General features: G+C 39.8%; 5 protein-coding genes across 18 annotated transcripts; 3 read left to right on the forward strand and 2 right to left on the reverse strand.

Annotated features, from left to right (window-relative positions):
• Positions 1–258: 258 nt before the first annotated feature.
• LOC132197770 (acetyl-coenzyme A transporter 1) lies at positions 259–8,539 on the forward strand. 5 transcript variants are annotated; one of them, XM_059621314.1, is made up of 9 exons: positions 259–419; positions 5,393–5,478; positions 5,582–6,002; positions 6,062–6,173; positions 6,250–6,404; positions 6,458–6,645; positions 6,704–6,888; positions 6,941–7,280; positions 7,379–8,539. In XM_059621314.1, the coding sequence occupies exons 3-9, from the start codon at positions 5,609–5,611 to the stop codon at positions 7,559–7,561; spliced, it is 1,557 nt and encodes a 518-aa protein (XP_059477297.1). In that variant the 5' UTR covers positions 259–419; positions 5,393–5,478; positions 5,582–5,608; the 3' UTR covers positions 7,562–8,539. The 5 variants fall into 5 exon arrangements, with proteins under 5 accessions (XP_059477297.1, XP_059477322.1, XP_059477288.1 ...); XM_059621339.1 differs by having other exon boundaries at positions 275–318; XM_059621305.1 differs by lacking the exon at positions 259–419 and adding an exon at positions 5,147–5,254 and having other exon boundaries at positions 5,411–5,478.
• LOC132197729 (uncharacterized protein K02A2.6-like) lies at positions 426–5,153 on the forward strand. Of its 8 annotated transcripts, XM_059621293.1 has the most exons (3): positions 427–2,526; positions 2,761–2,881; positions 2,945–5,153. In XM_059621293.1, the coding sequence occupies exons 1-3, from the start codon at positions 780–782 to the stop codon at positions 4,899–4,901; spliced, it is 3,825 nt and encodes a 1,274-aa protein (XP_059477276.1). In that variant the 5' UTR covers positions 427–779; the 3' UTR covers positions 4,902–5,153. The 8 variants fall into 8 exon arrangements, with proteins under 8 accessions (XP_059477253.1, XP_059477245.1, XP_059477220.1 ...); XM_059621270.1 differs by having other exon boundaries at positions 426–3,600; positions 3,694–5,153; XM_059621262.1 differs by having other exon boundaries at positions 426–3,352; positions 3,437–5,153.
• LOC132197804 (protein slowmo) lies at positions 7,861–10,857 on the reverse strand. The gene is made up of 5 exons (XM_059621365.1): positions 10,696–10,857; positions 10,191–10,356; positions 9,216–9,302; positions 8,978–9,151; positions 7,861–8,917 (listed from the first exon to the last, which is right to left on the reverse strand). Exons 1-5 carry the CDS (start codon positions 10,725–10,727, stop codon positions 8,744–8,746), a joined length of 633 nt encoding a protein of 210 aa, XP_059477348.1. The 5' UTR covers positions 10,728–10,857; the 3' UTR covers positions 7,861–8,743.
• A 661-nt stretch (positions 10,858–11,518) lies between these two features.
• On the forward strand, positions 11,519–14,509 carry LOC132197814 (putative defense protein Hdd11-like). 3 transcript variants are annotated; one of them, XM_059621386.1, is made up of 6 exons: positions 11,519–11,664; positions 13,601–13,787; positions 13,856–13,986; positions 14,039–14,130; positions 14,190–14,256; positions 14,313–14,509. In XM_059621386.1, exons 2-6 carry the CDS (start codon positions 13,601–13,603, stop codon positions 14,316–14,318), a joined length of 483 nt encoding a protein of 160 aa, XP_059477369.1. In that variant the 5' UTR covers positions 11,519–11,664; the 3' UTR covers positions 14,319–14,509. The 3 variants fall into 3 exon arrangements, with proteins under 3 accessions (XP_059477369.1, XP_059477377.1, XP_059477360.1); XM_059621394.1 differs by lacking the exon at positions 11,519–11,664 and adding an exon at positions 11,675–11,696; XM_059621377.1 differs by lacking the exon at positions 11,519–11,664 and adding an exon at positions 13,147–13,200.
• Positions 14,381–16,417, reverse strand: LOC132197797 (transcription elongation factor S-II). Its single transcript, XM_059621353.1, has 6 exons — positions 16,229–16,417; positions 15,686–15,857; positions 15,420–15,632; positions 15,146–15,354; positions 14,949–15,095; positions 14,381–14,894 (listed from the first exon to the last, which is right to left on the reverse strand). The coding sequence occupies exons 1-6, from the start codon at positions 16,295–16,297 to the stop codon at positions 14,814–14,816; spliced, it is 891 nt and encodes a 296-aa protein (XP_059477336.1). The 5' UTR covers positions 16,298–16,417; the 3' UTR covers positions 14,381–14,813.
• Between the last annotated feature and the right edge of the window lie 122 nt (positions 16,418–16,539).

Here is a 16,539-nt window from a genome sequence, read left to right on the forward strand (position 1 = left end):
AAATATATTAATAGCCCAAAAAATGTTACAGTTAATTATTTTATTTTTATCATGAAGTTTTGTTGAAATATCACTTATAAAAAATTTATATTTTTCTCAATTTTACTTTTATCAAAATTTCATACTTGAAAATACATTCTTAACTTAACATTATCGATGTAGGCAACTGGCAATGCTGACGAGAAAAGAAAGTTGCATAACACGTAATAATCCTGCTCTTGCGCATGTCCACGTGGAAAGGATGGCAGATGATTTTAGCCGACTCGCCCCCTTTTATTTTCATTTGCGAATGGAAAGCCGGATATTGAGCAAAGCAAAGTAAGAATTTTTGCATAGATGAGGGGCATTGAAGATATAATTTTATCAGGAAATTCTATTTATACACTCTTGAATCTCATCATAGCATTATCTTCTTTTAGGTGAGTGTTGTGAGCCCTCTAGCGGCAGACAAATAAATTACTTTAGTCTTGATTTTCCTGCAAGAACACGAGTTGTTTCACTTCAGAAGTCCGAGAGATTTTAGTGAAAAAGTCAGGGTAGAAACCCTCAGGGCCATTAAGTTAGGGCCAGAAGTCTTCGAGACTAAGTAAGAAACATTCAGGGCTGAACTACAGCAAAGTGGCGACGAGTCTAAGGGAGAAATAGCAAGAAAACTGAACCTCGTGTGGCCGCCATCATCGTTAGAGAGAATTCGCGTGTGTGGAAGCAGGATTTAATCGTTGAAAATCAAGAAAGCAAGCGGTCATCCGGGTTTTCCCAGGGTATTTATTGAATCCAACATGAGTGATAAAGCGAAAGTAATTGGTTCATTTGACCCCAAAGGGGTTCTGTCATTCAGCCAGTACCTGAGCAGGTGGAAGTTCCATTTCGCTGTGAAGAAGGTGACAGAGGACGCAGACAAGAAGAACATGTTCGTTGATCATCAAAGTGAAGAAGCGTTTGAGGTCTTCTGCAAGGTGAGTGACCCTGAAGGGATTGAGGCCATCACCTTTGCGAAGCTGACTGAGAGGTTGGCAGTTTATTATAGACAAACAGAGCCGCAGACTATTGTCTATAAAAATGAGTTTAACCAGAGAGTCCAAGGACCTGATGAATCAGCTGCAGTATACCTAGCTGAGCTGACTAGTTTGGCCAAGAAATGCAAATTCTCAAAAACGGATGAGTTGCTAGTGCCCAAGATCATTTCAGGGTTGCGAGACCTGCGGCTGAAGCAAACGCTGCTGGCTGAAGAGGATGCAAAGTTGACTCTAGATTTTGTAAAGACAAAGGTCCTCGCACATGAACGAGCTGAACTGACCGCAAAGGCTCTTGGGCTGAGTAGCTCGCAGGGTACAGTGAACAAAATTGGCCAAGAAAAAAAGTCCCAGTGGAAAAAAGGTCAAGGTCAGCAAGGTAGTGACCAAAAGCAGCATGGACAGGTCACCTGTTTCGCCTGTGGTAAAGACGGGCACAAATTCTTCAAATGCAAGGTCAGAGACAAATTAACCTGCAAGAAGTGCAAGAAAAAAGGGCACGTTGAGCAAGTGTGCAGAAGTTCTACTCAGAAGGCAGCGCACCATCTGGAGGACCAAGAAGAGGGAGAAGATGAGGCCAGTGGAAGCGATGGCCAAGAACAATTGCAGGCAGTGACAAATTACCTGCTAAGAGTGGAGTCCACAAGCAAGCCACCAGTTTCAGCAGACCAGAAGCTGATGTTGGAAATTCTGCTGAATGGCAAGCCCTTGATGTTGGAAGTGGACACTGGTGCGACATTTTCGCTCATTGGACTCTCCACTTATGATAAATATTTCCCAGACAGAAAAGCGTTGCTTCCAAGCAATGTGCGGATGAAGGCGTGGGGTCAGCAAGGGGAAATTAGGGCAGCAGGAAAAGTTCAGGTGAAAGTGACTCCAAAAGGTGGCAAGCCGGTGAACCTTGAACTGTTGGTCATGGAGCAGAGTGGACCTTCGTTGCTTGGGAGGAACTGGTTCAAGCAGCTAGGAATTGCAGTGGAGTTGCCCATTATTCTGAAGACAGTGGACCTGAAAAAGGAGCCACCTGACCCTGAAAGACTGCCGGAGATCTTCAAGATGACACAAGTGCCGCCAGAATTTGAAGATCTCAAAGAAGTTTTTGAACCGGTGCTGGGAAAATGGAAGGGAGAACCGGTTCACATTCCGCTCAAGAAAGGAGCTACACCGGTGCGGCACTCCGCCAGACGTGTGCCGTTCGGACTGCAGGAGAAAGCGAGTGCTGCAATTGATGAGTTAGAAAGAAGAAAAGTCATCGAAAAAGTGATGTTCAGCGAGTGGGCTACACCGGTAGTGTATGTGGAGAAGGGGGAGGGAGTGCGCCTGTGTGCTGATTACAGCGCCACCGTCAACCCTTTGTGCTCAGCAGCTGATTTTCCGCTACCCACTATTGACAAACTGCTCGCCGAGGTCAAGCCGGGGTGCTTCTTCACCAAAATTGACCTGGCAGACGCATACTTGCAGTTCCCTGTGGATGAAGCGTCATCGGAGGTGCTCGCAATTGCTACTCACAAAGGTACTTACAGATTTTTGAGATTGCCCCCAGGGCTCTCCGTGTGTCCCCCCATTTTTCAAAAGAAGATTTCGGGATTAGTTTGCAAAATCTCCGGAGTGATTGTGTATTTTGATGACCTCCTGATTTTTGCATTTACCAGAGCACAACTGATTCAGAAAACAAGAGCAGTCCTGAAAATTTTTATAGAAAATGGGCTGAAAGTGAAACTGACCAAGTGCTCATTTTGCGTTCCAGAGTTGGAGTACTTGGGATATTCCTTCACTCAAGAGGGGATCCAGCCCAAGAAGGACAAGCTGGAGGCGCTGGAGAAAATGCCACCACCACAAAGTATTGAAGACCTTCGAGCCTTGCTAGGGTATTTCAACTACTACGACAGATTTGTTCCAAACAAAGCTCAAATTCTTTTTCCGGTCTACAGGTTGTTGAAGAAGGGCGTTCCATTTGATTGGACCCCTGAGTGCCAGCAGTCTATGGACAAGATGACTAAGTTGCTGGTCAACTCATTCAGCTTGGCGTACTTCGACCCAAAGAAAAGAATTCGGTTGGCCTGCGACGCCAGCAGGAAGGGGCTGGGCGCCGTACTGAGCCAGCTGGAGGACAGAATGGTAGAGGTACCAGTTATGTTTGTGTCACGAGCACTGAAGAAAAGTGAATTAAATTATTCGCAGGTTGAGCTGGAAGCACTTGCGATTGTCTGGGCCGTGAAAAAGCTGAAGAATTACTTGTGGGGACAACAATTTGAAATTTTGACGGATCACAAGCCGCTGCTGGGGATTTTTGGCAAAGGAAAGTTAATGTCTGATGACCTCTCCAGCAAGCTGAAAAGGTATTGCTTGTTCCTGAGAGAATATAATTTTGAGCTGAAGTTTTGCCCTGGAAAAGAAAACTGCAATGCTGATTGTCTGTCTAGGCTGCCACTGCCCGTCCTTGAAGATGAAGAGGAGGAAGAGGAGGCTCGAGTAGCTTTCTTGCAGGCTATCGAGTTGCCGCAGAGCCACATTTCGCTGCAAGAGTTGCGAGAGTTCACTGAGAAGGACGAGCAGCTCAGACGTATTCAACAGAAAATCCTTCAAGGTACACATCCTGATAATTTAACAAGTGAAGATGGAGAATTTGGAAAAAGGTGGAGAGATTTGAAATCCACTAATGGTGTGATTACCTTTGTAGGAAGGGCAGTGATTCCCCGAGACTTGAGGAGCAAAGTCTTGGGACTTCTACATTTGAATCATTTTGGCCAGACGAGAATGAAGACTTTGGCCAGGACGTACTTTTGGTGGCCAAACATGGACGAGGAAATCGAGCAGGTTACGCTCTCGTGCATGCCTTGCGCCATCACCAACAGAGCGCCATCGAAGGCGCCCATCATTCCGTGGTCGGTGCCCCATCGTCCATGGAGCAGAGTGCATCTGGACTTCTTCGAAGTGGTGCATGGCAAAAGCTACATTGTTGCAGCTGATGGACTCTCCAACTGGATTGATGCCGAGAGAACGAACAACTTGGAGACTGAGACGGCTATCAAGTACTGCAGAAAGCTTTTCCGAGTGCAGGGCTTATGTGACATTTTGGTGTGTGACAATGGGCCTGCATTCCGAGCTGAAAAGTTTAAGAAGTTCTGTGAAATGAATGGAATTGAACTAATTTACTCTCCTCCGTACAGCCCCCAAACTAACGGACTTGCAGAGAAGACTGTGCAGACTGTGAAATATTTCTTGAAGAAAGTGCCTGAGAAAGAGTGGGAGCTAAGACTGGACAGTTTTCTGTTGGGACACAATTCAACTCCAAGTTCTGCACTGGGAGGAGTGTCACCTGCAGAGTTCAACCTGGGTCGACGACCGCACACCCTTCTGGACAAGACTCGTCCAGCGTCGGCTGTCGTAAACCAAAAGGCAGCTCGGGACAAGAAAGTGGCAGCTGCCGTGGCAGAAAAGCCTTTGAAGTTGGTGCCAGATGACCAGCCAGTGGTCCTCCGGAGCTACCGAAACCCTAAAGTGAAATGGGAAGCCGGAGCCGTGGTGACCCAGCTGGGTCCTCGACGAGTGCTGGTGGAGACAGAGGCAGGCTTGACTGAGCGACACACTGACCAGATCAAGAAAATCATCAGACCTGCCGAGACACCGCCAGAGCCACCTCAAGTGGTCCAAGAAGTGCCCAGAGTCCGCCCCGACGTGGCCCCTGATCCTGTCCTTGATTCGGAGCAGAAGGATGGACCGAATCAGGGCCCCCTGGGAAGTGGATTGGCGAAGAGCGAACCACCAGACAAATCACCAATGTCGGTGCCGAGTCCCACTCGAGTCCAACCAACTCCACCTAGGCGCTCTCAAAGAGCTGCCGGATTGCCTGCTAAATTCAAAGATTTCATTGTGACCAAGAAATAATTCAGTTAAGTGAAGTGAGAAATTAAATTTAATTTTGTAAAGCAAGAAACACATCAAGAAAATAATACTGTACAATTTCCTGTTCGAACTTCTAAAATTCGTCAATAACTTTTCAAGTAATTGAATTAAATTGATTTCCAATTTTTATTTCCATTCTCATTTGCATATTTGTTCAAATCTCAGGAGGGAGGTGTTGTGAGCCCTCTAGCGGCAGACAAATAAATTACTTTAGTCTTGATTTTCCTGCAAGAACACGAGTTGTTTCACTTCAGAAGTCCGAGAGATTTTAGTGAAAAAGTCAGGGTAGAAACCCTCAGGGCCATTAAGTTAGGGCCAGAAGTCTTCGAGACTAAGTAAGAAACATTCAGGGCTGAACTACAGCAGTGAGAAAAATAAAGAAGCCATTAAAATAGATAAAATAAAAATTGATGTTTTTGGACAGGTGCATGTGTGTTGAATAAAAGTGACGTGTTATAATTTTTAACTTTCAGCTGTTTTTCCTCCAATAGTGCGAAATCTCACAATAGTTCTGCAATTTTTGAGAGATTGGGCCTCAAGTGCGCTGCTTGAAAAACAGGTATTAAATTTTCCATATTACATAGATGCTGATATGCTGATCCATACTTTTTTATCTTTTTTTATTGAAATCAACACAAATGAAAACTTTTTTAATATTTTAGGAGAAAGACAGGCAGCAGGACGTGGAGATGGGCACCCGTCGCCGTGGCCGAGGAGAGGACCATCAAAGCCTCTCCTCGGAGCCTCTGCTGCCCCCTGACAAGAGGGATTCACCAGAAGAAGAAGCCCGCAGCGATACTAGCAACATAGCACTCCTCTTCCTGCTCTACCTTCTTCAGGGCATTCCACTTGGTCTCACTGCAGCGGTGCCCATGATTCTCTTAAACAGAGGTGCCAGCTACAAGCAGCAGGCCGAATTCAGCTTCGTCTACTGGCCGTTCAGTCTGAAGCTCTTGTGGGCACCGATTGTGGACTCGTGTTTTGCCGCCCGCTTTGGACGCCGAAAGACGTGGCTTATTCCAACTCAGTACCTTCTTGGGCTTTTTATGCTCATACTTTCTACCTGTGTTGATTCACTTTTAGGTTGTTCTATCTTATATAAAATTAAACCATTGAGTAATTCTGATTTTGTATTTTCTTAGGCGAGGGAACTCCCAACGTGCCACTGTTGACTGTTATATTTTTCTGTCTCAATTTTCTAGCCGCTACACAAGACATTGCAGTTGATGGATGGGCACTCACTATGTTAAAAAGGTATTTTTCACATAATCTCTTAAATCTTAAATGGTAGAAATTTATATTCAACCACGGGAAAATAATTTTTTTGCAGATCAAACGTAGGCCATGCTTCAACTTGCAATAGTGTTGGTCAAACGGCAGGATACTTTCTGGGCTATGTCCTGTTCATGGCACTAGAGTCTGCTGATTTTTGCAACACTTATTTAAGATCAGTGCCTGAACCAGAGGGTATTTTTACCCTAGCAGGTTTTTACTTCTTACTTTCTATAATCTGAAAGTATTCACCAACGTTTTTGCAGGTTTTCTCTATTTCTGGGGCATTGTATTCTTGGTAACAACTACGTTGGTTGGCTTTTTCAAGTCTGAAAAGAAGCGTGACGATGAAGAGGAACACGATTTAGGTGTTGGAGAGTCTTATCAATTGCTCTGGACCATTTTAAAACTCCCAAGCATAAAGACAATCATCTGCGTACTTTTGACATGCAGAGTAATTAAAATTAATATACTTAAAAAATTTATGAATTTAAAAAAAAAATGCTTTTTAGGTTGGTTTCGCTGCATGTGATGCAGTCACTGGACTTAAGCTGGTCGAGAGAGGGGTTCCGAAGGAAAAATTAGCTTTGATAGCTGTACCCCTGGTGCCGTTACAAATTATTTTACCCCTGGTGATAAGCAAATATACTGCAGGCCCTCGGCCAATGGATGTTTACGTTAAAGCTATACCCTATAGGTACTGAATATAAAATCAAGTCAACAAAATCAAATTAATACCTTCTTATCAGGTTGTTCATGGGCCTCGTAGCAGCATTGATGGTGTGGGTCACACCGTACTTTACCTCCGATGGTTCTCCGCCATTTATTTATTACGTTGGTGTAGTCCTGGTGTATGCAGTTCACCAGGTATCAGTTTACAGCATGTTTGTGGCTGTGATGGCATTCTTTGCGCAAGTCAGTGACCCTGCCGTAGGAGGCACTTACATGACTCTGCTCAACACAGTCGCTAACCTTGGTGGTAATTGGCCATCCACCTTGGCACTTTGGGGTGTTGACTCGCTTACTTGGCGTACATGTGAAGGAGGCACCCTCAACGGTGACAGCTGTGTCGGCAATGAGCTTAAAAAGGTAAATTTTATTTTATCATTTTCAAGTTTTTGAAATCAGTCAATTTTTATATTAATATGTATATTTTAATTTGAACATATTTACAATAAAAATTGCAGCTCTGCACTGACGCTGGTGGTGTTTGCAATACCGAAGTTGACGGATACTATGTGGAAAGCTTTTTCTGTGTTATTTTAGGCCTACTTTGGCTTACCTGTTGGGGAAAACGAACCATCCGACGCGTCCAGGGACTTGGTGATCAAGCATGGCAAGTCATACCAAAGAAAACCGCGCAGTCTTAAATCACAAAATTGTTTTGCTGGGCATTTTCTAATCATGTACCTCAAAAATGTATAACAACTATGGTGTTCACCTTGGCGCACAATTTTAAAGTTTTTCTCCTTCAAACGTGATGTCCCATATATTTTGGATAATTGAGTTGATGTTTTATTTATTTACTTATTTTTTTGGCGCAGAGGAATACTTGATTGTGTGCATTCCTTGCTGTATAACTGTGACGAACATATATAATTGAATTTTTGTACTTGTTGTTCAATAAAATGATTATTCAAAAAACTTATGCAATGAAATTCAATAATCTTCCATAATTTTTTTTACCAACATTAATGCAATTCTTTATTTTGGAGAAAATGTTACACAGTAACACAAAAATGTTCTCTTGCATTGTTCCCTGTTGTAACTCTACAGTCGAAATACAGAAGCAATGAGGAACGATCACGTCACCTACTTTATTGCATCCTAAAGTGTTATTTAAGCTAGTGATCGGTCCTTCAATGGCTCTGCAGATACAAATTATAGTGACACAGACACAAATTATGTTAACGCAGCTAACGACCAGCGGCAACTGGCTAACAAAACTGGGAGTGAGGGGACATTATAGTGATTTACTTGTACAGGAATGTCTTGCACTCCACGCTAAATAACACATTCGGACTTTTGAATTATGTCGTTACAAGAGTCCCATCGTTCATAAAACCCACTTACACGACAGAATATACACATAATAAGCTATTTAAGTCTTTCAATGTGTCATATCCTATGTGGCTATTTTAGGTAACCATTCAGGATATACAAATCCGCCACTTTCTCCAGTGCAGAGTGAAACAGGCTACAGATATCGTGTGATCAGTCCCAACTAGTTCTGATTTACACAATTTTGATGTTATAAAAACTATTACGTGATTAATGACTGTAAATATTTTTGCAAATAACACTAATTCCGCACAATTCGTGAGCCATTTGTTAGCTATCAATCAAGTGGTAAAAGACTTTTCATCATCTGATCTGCATGCATTAAAGGGATTCCAAAATCAATTTGCCTGCTGTCAACCTTTCTTTTAGTTTCATAGAAACTGTGAACTAATTTTCTTGATAAATATCACAATTTAATTTAAGGTGGTTTAACAGCAGTCAATATAGAATTTGAAACCCCTCATGGTAATGCACCGTTGGCACAGCAATAGCTATTGATGCTGCTCCTCCTGTTTTACGGACAAGTTGTCAAAAGACTTTTTTGCTGTCTTGATGAAGTCATCTGTTGATTTGCGTGCATGCGTCGTGAACTCTTTAACTTCGTGTGTGATTTCCTTAACTTCAGCGTCCAACCTGCTTATTACCCATTCCATAGCCAAACGTCCCTGAATTTTTGAAAAATAAAATTATTTACACAGAGTTTTAAGATCTTAGAAATTAATTACCTTTCCTGCATTGGCAGACACTCTGCTTGTGAGCATTTCCTCTATGTAACTGGTCAAAGGAACTCCTTGAACAGATATTACTGCCTCTTGTCTGAGAAGTGTTTTATGAGGGTCAGTCGGGTGCGGATTGTAGCTCATCTGCTCGTCCCAAGAGATAAAGCTTCCAAAAGTTAACTAAAATAAATAAATCATTAAATAACAAAAACCAACTTAAAGGGGCGGTAAACTTGTAACTAACATTTCTAGTTTTCAGTGTCATCATTCGGTTATTAGGGTCCACCTGTGACCATTCACTGGCATAGCAGACATTAGCTGATCCAATTATCTGCAAAAACAACAAGTTTACTTTTAGATCATGTGCAAATTACTGTTGTCTATTGTAAACAAGGATAAAATCAGACCAATGAATTGCGCCATTCATTTAGGCATTGCGCACTAATTGCATGGTCATATTTTGCAATTGCAATTTTATCGATCTATTCTCAGCTACGATATTAAAAAATGGGCATATAAGTTATAAAATTCCAAAAATTGATATTCTGAGAAAACTTTATGAAGTTAAAGGGAGTTTATCAAATAATAACTTTTATTTAATTTTCCATGCAAATTTAGCAGAGATAATAAATAGTTGTGAAAATAAACAATTAAAATAACAGGTGATCTATATGATCTTGCAGTAAAGCTTTTATAAAGAAGAAGAAAACAATCCTACAGAAAAAATATAATAAAAATTGACCTATTACATAATAAATGTCTAAGGTTGTTGTTAAGAAATAAACTTATGAAAATGATTTTGTTGCAATTCGCAGACGTTTTGACATTGGACGATTGAATCAGCAAGCAAAATCAATAATAAATCATTGTTTCCAAATGCCTGGCACTTGGCCAGCTTCAAATAGAGTCTAACATAAATAGCCAACTCTAAAAACGAAGGAAGCCACAGCATGTGGGAAGGTGATGAACGAGTCACAGGCATGAGTTTGGCGTCACTTAATAAGACCAGCAACAGCTAGCGTTACATAATACTAAAGAAATATATACGCCGTGTATCGTCGTAAAGGTTCAGAGTCAAATTTTTAAGAACAATAAAAAAGCTGATTATTTTAAAAGTATAAAGGAGCTTTGATAAGGATGATAAGCATTGGGTCAAAATACAGTCTCATATATTCCAAATGAACAAAATGCAAGATTCAATGAAAATCTAAAATCTTACTTTTCGAGCCCATCCCGGAAAGTACCACTTGGAGCTAACAAGTCGATGGGTGTGCAGAACGCCGTCCTTGACTTCGCGGTCGATGACATCGGTGCCTATGACCGCTGGGTTCATTGGGTTTGGGTACTTCCGCCATGCAGCCTGCGTCACAGTCTCCCACGGGTGACTGTAAAAGATTGCAAAATTTAGTATCAATTAAAATAATGAATTTTTTTAAGGGCACATCAGGGTGACATTGATTAATTATGCAACCATTTCAAGCGTCGTGCATACGGCTGTCTGCAAGTTCAAGTGCGATGAAACTCATCAAGTTTATGAAAATCGAATGCCTCGTATGTACTTGCCTCGTACATGGCAGATTAATTAAAACATCAATTATACTTATGGCCATTTAATCAATAGCATGGAGCGGGTCAGAAGTTCTAGAAATACTTGAACCACTTTGATATGGTAAAAGACATCCCGAAAAACCCCTTTTTTTGCTTCAATCTGACGACGGACTTACTCAAAAATGTGCTCTGATGTCCAGATCCGCATTTCGGTTTGCCGCAAACGCTGTACTTGGCTAGAAAGTGGTGATCTCGAAGCACAGACGAGTGATTTTCACTTGGAATTTGATCGAAAGGAAATTTTATTGTTGGAGGGGGTGTTTCGTCATTCAACTTTTGTCGACGAACATGCGCTGCGCTGATGACAGTACGACACCAAGCGATAAACGCAGGAACTATACGTCGAGTGAAAAGCGCAGCTCACTCAAAAGCGGCAAAGCGGCGTTAACAATTTGAGCCCAGGGTCAATCCGAGCGATCTGTACAAGGAAAATTTTGAAAAATATAGTATGACTTATGGGAGACGTATTTATTAAATTTGGGTTTTACCAAGAGCAGACGCGCCAAACTGATTATTTTTTGGGCGCCCAGCGCTCTCAAGGGATTTTTTTTTCATATATTGAATCACGTCATACATGTATTTTATGTATTTATTGCATAAATATTGGTCTAATGAAATTTATCACTTGAACTTTAATTACTTCTTTATTAGATAATGCTTTGTTATAAGCTATATTATGCAGTGTCATTGTGCACAAATATGAAGCAAAATTCATATTCCTTTGCTGTTATAATATAATATCTTTAATAAAATATTAATATGAGATTTTATTTAATATTTTGTATTGAATTTTTAATTTGTTGCTATTCAAAACCTGGTATTTATTTCCTCAATTTCCTGCACTCTGCAGTATATTTAACGTGGCTTGTTGTAAGTCGTTTTCAACTTCAGGAGGTTGTTCGGGAGAGTGCGCGCGGAGTGAGAACCAGGTTTCTACAAAAAGTAGCCAGCAGCGACGAATGTGTCTCCTGCCACTGTGGTAGAGGGAGCACGTAGAATTATAGACCTTGGAAGGTTATAAAACTGTAGGTTCTCCGCAAAAATCTTTCAGTACAACCCTGAGCGCTGACCGCCTAGTTTGGGAGGTGAGAATCTTTACTTGAAAATTTTTTGAGTTGTAAGGGATTACTTTTATAAGATATAATAATGCAGTAAATTCACTCCTCAATCTCTCTTTCACAAAAACCAGAAAACAATTTAAAAACTCATTTGAAAGGTTGATTGTGATTTATTTTATTTCATTATTATTATTATTATCATCGATTTTTACGGATTTTTATAATATTATGATTCATTCTTCTGATTGCAAAATGGTCTGCTTAAACAATTCTCATCACAATTGCCAAAATAGGTTGGCAAAAATACATTATTGCAACAAATCTACATTTTATTATTCAATTTTAAGTTTCTATTTTCGTGTTTTAATTTTACAAACTTAGGAGCAATACACTTTTTAATTAATAAAAGCGAATAAAAGTGAGAAACTTTTGATCCTTGCAAAATGCTTTTTATAGGCAAAGCTAAGAAAAGCTTAAATTAAAGGCACCTCTCGATAAATACCGCTATGTTAAGCGCGGAATCTATTCTTGATTTTGAAGGTGAGAGTCTCCATTTCATATGTCCATTTATTTGACCTCCTGGAAATCTAAGGCCATTGCTCTTTCAAATTGCCACAGGCAAACAGGAAGCAAGGATGGCGCTTCTTTCATTCCGAGAGAATCTGGTCAGCAAAGTGAAAGGCCGCAAAATTAACATAAACAGCGACATTGAAAGTGTTTAAACTCAAATCTTACAATGCCTCCAAATTGATCGAAATAGCATGTTTAAGAGCAAGGATAACCTCCTCTTGCCTTAGATTCATGGCCATTAAAAATAATTAAAATTTATGTGAAATATAAAATTACCCGAAATGAAAAATTTCAAAACACTCTTTTAGGAAAGGAAATTTCTTTTCTTTTTATTTCCTTCCCTCAAAAATGTGGAAATAATTGAGAAAATTGCTCACTTTAAATGTAAGACGTGCAGCCAAGCATTCAGGTGCGCTGCATGAGTTTTTTGCTTATTGCGCATTGTTTTCAAAATTCTCACGTTGAAAGACACTCTTATGTAAGCTGTTGGTTCACATAATATGAGATAAAGGTTTGAAAGCTATATATTTAACGGCCGCGCCAGTTGTTTTGAAATGTGTTAAAAAAGTTTAATGTCAAAAATTGAATATTTGCAGAAGTTCTGAACATTTAGTTTTAGTTCAGTACATATTCATATCATGATAAAATTAGCTGTTCAATGAAAATTCAAAAACTAAGTGGGAAAATTTTAACATGTGTGAAAGTTGAATTCCACCCAAATCATCAAGACTATTAAAAAAGAGCAAAATTTGTCAGCATGGCAACAAAAAAAGCGCCAGAACCAGTTTGCAAGGCAGTTGTTTCTTTGAATAGGGGCCAAGGATATCATCTTCTTAATGGCGAATTCTGATATTTTATAACATGAACAGACGCAAGAAGTGACACTTTTGATGTATCAATAGACAGACAGTCTACGGAGACAGCCAGGCAGACTTTTTGTTCATTGAGCCATAGATGCAAACAACACACTTTCCATTTCTCTGCTGGCTCCGTGTAAATAAATGACCTTTTGTAATTATATTCACGCGCTTGTAATTGCATAATTAGCAATTCTCGACGGCAGTCTTAAGATTGAAAGATATTGAAACACAAAACACATTCAAACAGTCACGGCTGAATGGTTCTGAAAAGGCCCTTTCAAGCGAGAAATTATATTAATATAATATAAAATTCTTCATGCAATGAAAATCATTGCACAGTAATATAATTATTTAGAAATCAACGTGAGGGGCAATTAGTTTTTTTTCTTAATATAACATTTTACAATGGAGAGTAATACATTTAAATGATATTATCAGCAATACTCCAATGTATTGGCTTGTGTCTTGGATTAAATTAACTTAAAATCTTAAATTAAAATAAGCAATTGAAATATTTTTGTTTAATTTTCCAGATGAAGGTGTTTGCTGTTGCCCTTTTCACTGGCCTTGTGGCGTTGGCCGCAGGTTATGGAGGTGGCGCTCCCGAGGGCGCCTGCGGGGACATGGTGCCCCAGCACCACACCCCACCTCAAACTAGTGCTTCTCCGTTCGCTATTGACATCAACAGAAACACTGTCAAGCCCAAAGGCAAGGTCTATGGTAAGACCTTTTCAATTATTCAATTATTAACACTTTTAATGTTAAAATATGTAATATTTTGTCCACAGTCACTTTGAGTGCTAAGGAAGGAGACAGCTTTAAGGGATTTTTCATTCAGGCTAGAGTTGGTGACACCGCTGTTGGTAAATTTGACCCTGCCGATGGAGTCAAACTTGTAAACTGCGGAAACGGCGTCGCTGTAGGTTTATTTTTAATTAATATGGCTTTCATAATTAATTTAAAAATTGTAGACCGGAGCAACACACGAGAACTCTCAGGCTAAAACCAAGGTCACTGTTGCCTGGGAAGCTCCCCCTGAGCTCTCCGAAAATGTCATCTTCACGTAAGAAAGAGAAAAAAACAATTTGGCTTTCTCTACCTATTTGGCTTTGTTTTTTTCAGCGTGACCACTGCCAGAGATGGTGGCACTTTCTGGGTTGCCCAAAAAGCTGCACCCCTCAAGGTTCAGGTGAATATTTAGTAACTGCTTTAATTCCCTCAAAAGTTAATGAGTTTTGTTTCCAGGCCTAATGAAACCATTACCTCTAGCCGTAACCAATTTAAAGGAAACTTCGTTAATTTATAAATCAACATTGTCAGCAGAAGATTGAAATTTTATTGTTGTTTCAATAAAACAACACAATTTTTACAATTACTTTTCTCTGATTAAAACATCATGATTTTAATGTCACTTAATAATAAAGAAACAACATCCTACAGTACATAGATGAGTTTTATAAAAGCAGGGAATAATTCAATTTCCCAAAGTGGAAAAAAAAATTAATTGTAAATTCTTATTTGTCGTGTTTCTAAGTTTTGGTAATGACCAAACGATCAATATTTTAATAACTGGAGATTAGTTTCACTTTTGGTCCTTTTTACACAATGGCGGCAGGGGAGGGGGGATAATTTAATTCAATACTTAAAATTAAGCTTGAAAATTTTGTTTCTTCATAAAACAAAACAAAAACAACTAAAAAACTTGGGAAAATAATGGTCTCGAAATGAAACTTGGGAAATTTTACCTTAGCAGAACTTCCACCTGTTGCCGCATTCATTACACAGGACAAAAGTGGTCATCGGCTCATCAGCACTTCTTGTTTGCATCTATTGAAAGAGACGTTTATTAGATTTGCTTTACAAAACAAAATTGCAACAGACCTGATTGTATGTGCAGTTTCTCTTTCCGCATTTTCCACACTTGAGCAAGTCAGTCTTTGTACCTTCCACCTGAGCTAGCTGGGCATCATTGATAGCCTCTTTTTTGAACCTATCCCTCAAAAACTTCATCTCATTGCTGGCCATCTCCTGAAATAAAATTATTAGAAATAGTTACTTAATCAAAAACATTTTCGCACCTCAGCAGTCATGATTGCTAGCTTTTGGGCTGGAATTGCACCACAAATAAAATTTGTCCTCAGCTCGGGGTTCTTTACGTCCTTTAGGTTTTGCACGCGACTGCGAACTCTGTTCTTGTAACGCATGTCGGTATTCTTGATATCCGCATAAATAGCCTCCTCAAGTTCTTCACCAAGGCTCTCTGCTGACTGACAGCCTTCTGGGTATTCTGATTTTTTAAAAAGTGACTAATTAATGAAAAATTATTATCAAATCATTTATTATTATTCTTACCGCCAGTTCCTTTGATAGCAGTGGCCAGCATTTCCCTACACTTGAGCCGGACGGAATCTGTGGTGGCAGACACTTGTGGGAATGTCGTCTGAACAGGTGCCTTCTCCTTTTTCTCTTCCTTAATGGGGGGCTTAGCTGGTTTGCTTTCCAATTTCTCTGGTTTTTTGGCTGAACCACCTCCACTCATTTCCTTGTCCTTTCCTGAAGGCGAATCTAAAATATTGAAATATTAATTCCGAGAAGGTTGTTCAATAAATATATAATACTAGTGAGGAACTTCTTCCAGCTTTTAATCAGGGATTTGGCGAGGCTTATAACATCATCGTCTGAGCTGTTTTTCCTCAAAGCGTTTACCGTCATTCCTATTCTCGTTCGTGTTAAGATGTCCAATGTAACTGGCAGTTTTTGCAGGGCTTTGAGGAGCTCCAAAGGATGATCCTGTGGAAAATACGTTTTGGTTTAAATATATAAAATAAACAATGTATTCTACAGGATACTACATTTTTGAAAACTTTAAATTAATTTATGTAGCTATTATTTATTTTAAATGTGAAGATCAGTGAAGATTAAAAAATTAAAGCCCTTCGCTAAAGCTTCTCGGCAAACAATATTGTAAGCTTTACTTATTTTGTAGCTAGCATTGTAGAGTAAATTACATAAACGTGCACTTGGCCACGTCAAGAAAGAGATCGGAGCCTTGCGTTTACTTATTCGCAAGCTATAATTTGATACAGCGGCCTTTTGAGTTGAAAACATGCATGCATGATTTCGCGCCGCCTGTTTATGCGCGTTTTTAACATAAAAATTACCGATTTTTCCCCAGAGACGATTTTGTTCAGCTTCTTTTGAATTTTTACGACATCATCTTCGCAAGCCATGGTTCTTATCAAGCCGTTTATGCTGTTGGAGGCAGAAAATTCAACTTGCGGAATTGAAAACAAGCTCCACTTTCGTCGGCTCGACTGGACTTGTGAAGTTGCGAATCGAAAATCGAAATAAATGGCGAAGGCGGATGGCGTTAAGGTTGCTGCCAACGTAATAAATTTGTTTAATAAAAAATTTAAAAAATTACTACGTTACAATTAAACGTTTTTAATTAACTATTCAAATAAGTGAAAAA

This window comes from Neocloeon triangulifer, unplaced genomic scaffold (genome assembly GCF_031216515.1).
Source record: "Neocloeon triangulifer isolate White Clay Creek 2 clone unplaced genomic scaffold, ASM3121651v1 ptg000001l, whole genome shotgun sequence".
Classification (NCBI taxonomy): Eukaryota; Metazoa; Arthropoda; class Insecta; order Ephemeroptera; family Baetidae; genus Neocloeon; species Neocloeon triangulifer.

Bases quoted from the DNA above. Each gene is read 5' to 3' on its own strand.
- LOC132197729 (XM_059621237.1), top strand. From the start codon at position 780: ATGAGTGATAAAGCGAAAGTAATTGGTTCATTTGACCCCAAAGGGGTT. The intron at 3,138-3,194 runs GTACCAGTTATG...AATTATTCGCAG, and splicing joins TGGAGGACAGAATGGTAGAG to GTTGAGCTGGAAGCACTTGC.
- LOC132197770 (XM_059621305.1), top strand. The intron at 6,003-6,061 runs GTTGTTCTATCT...GTATTTTCTTAG, and splicing joins CTGTGTTGATTCACTTTTAG to GCGAGGGAACTCCCAACGTG. The intron at 7,281-7,378 runs GTAAATTTTATT...TAAAAATTGCAG, and splicing joins TCGGCAATGAGCTTAAAAAG to CTCTGCACTGACGCTGGTGG.
- LOC132197804 (XM_059621365.1), bottom strand. From the start codon at position 10,727: ATGCGGATCTGGACATCAGAGCACATTTTTGA. The intron at 9,303-10,190 runs GTAAGATTTTAG...TTGTTTTTGCAG, and splicing joins TTCCGGGATGGGCTCGAAAA to ATAATTGGATCAGCTAATGT. The intron at 8,918-8,977 runs GTAATTAATTTC...TCAAAAATTCAG, and splicing joins TGTCTGCCAATGCAGGAAAG to GGACGTTTGGCTATGGAATG.
- LOC132197814 (XM_059621377.1), top strand. From the start codon at position 13,162: ATGCAAACAACACACTTTCCATTTCTCTGCTGGCTCCGT. The intron at 13,788-13,855 runs GTAAGACCTTTT...TTTTGTCCACAG, and splicing joins GCCCAAAGGCAAGGTCTATG to TCACTTTGAGTGCTAAGGAA. The intron at 14,131-14,189 runs GTAAGAAAGAGA...TGTTTTTTTCAG, and splicing joins TCCGAAAATGTCATCTTCAC to CGTGACCACTGCCAGAGATG.
- LOC132197797 (XM_059621353.1), bottom strand. From the start codon at position 16,297: ATGGCTTGCGAAGATGATGTCGTAAAAATTCAAAAGAAGCTGAACAAA. The intron at 15,096-15,145 runs GTGCGAAAATGT...ATTTTATTTCAG, and splicing joins TAGCAATCATGACTGCTGAG to GAGATGGCCAGCAATGAGAT. The intron at 14,895-14,948 runs GTCTGTTGCAAT...CTCTTTCAATAG, and splicing joins GAAACTGCACATACAATCAG to ATGCAAACAAGAAGTGCTGA.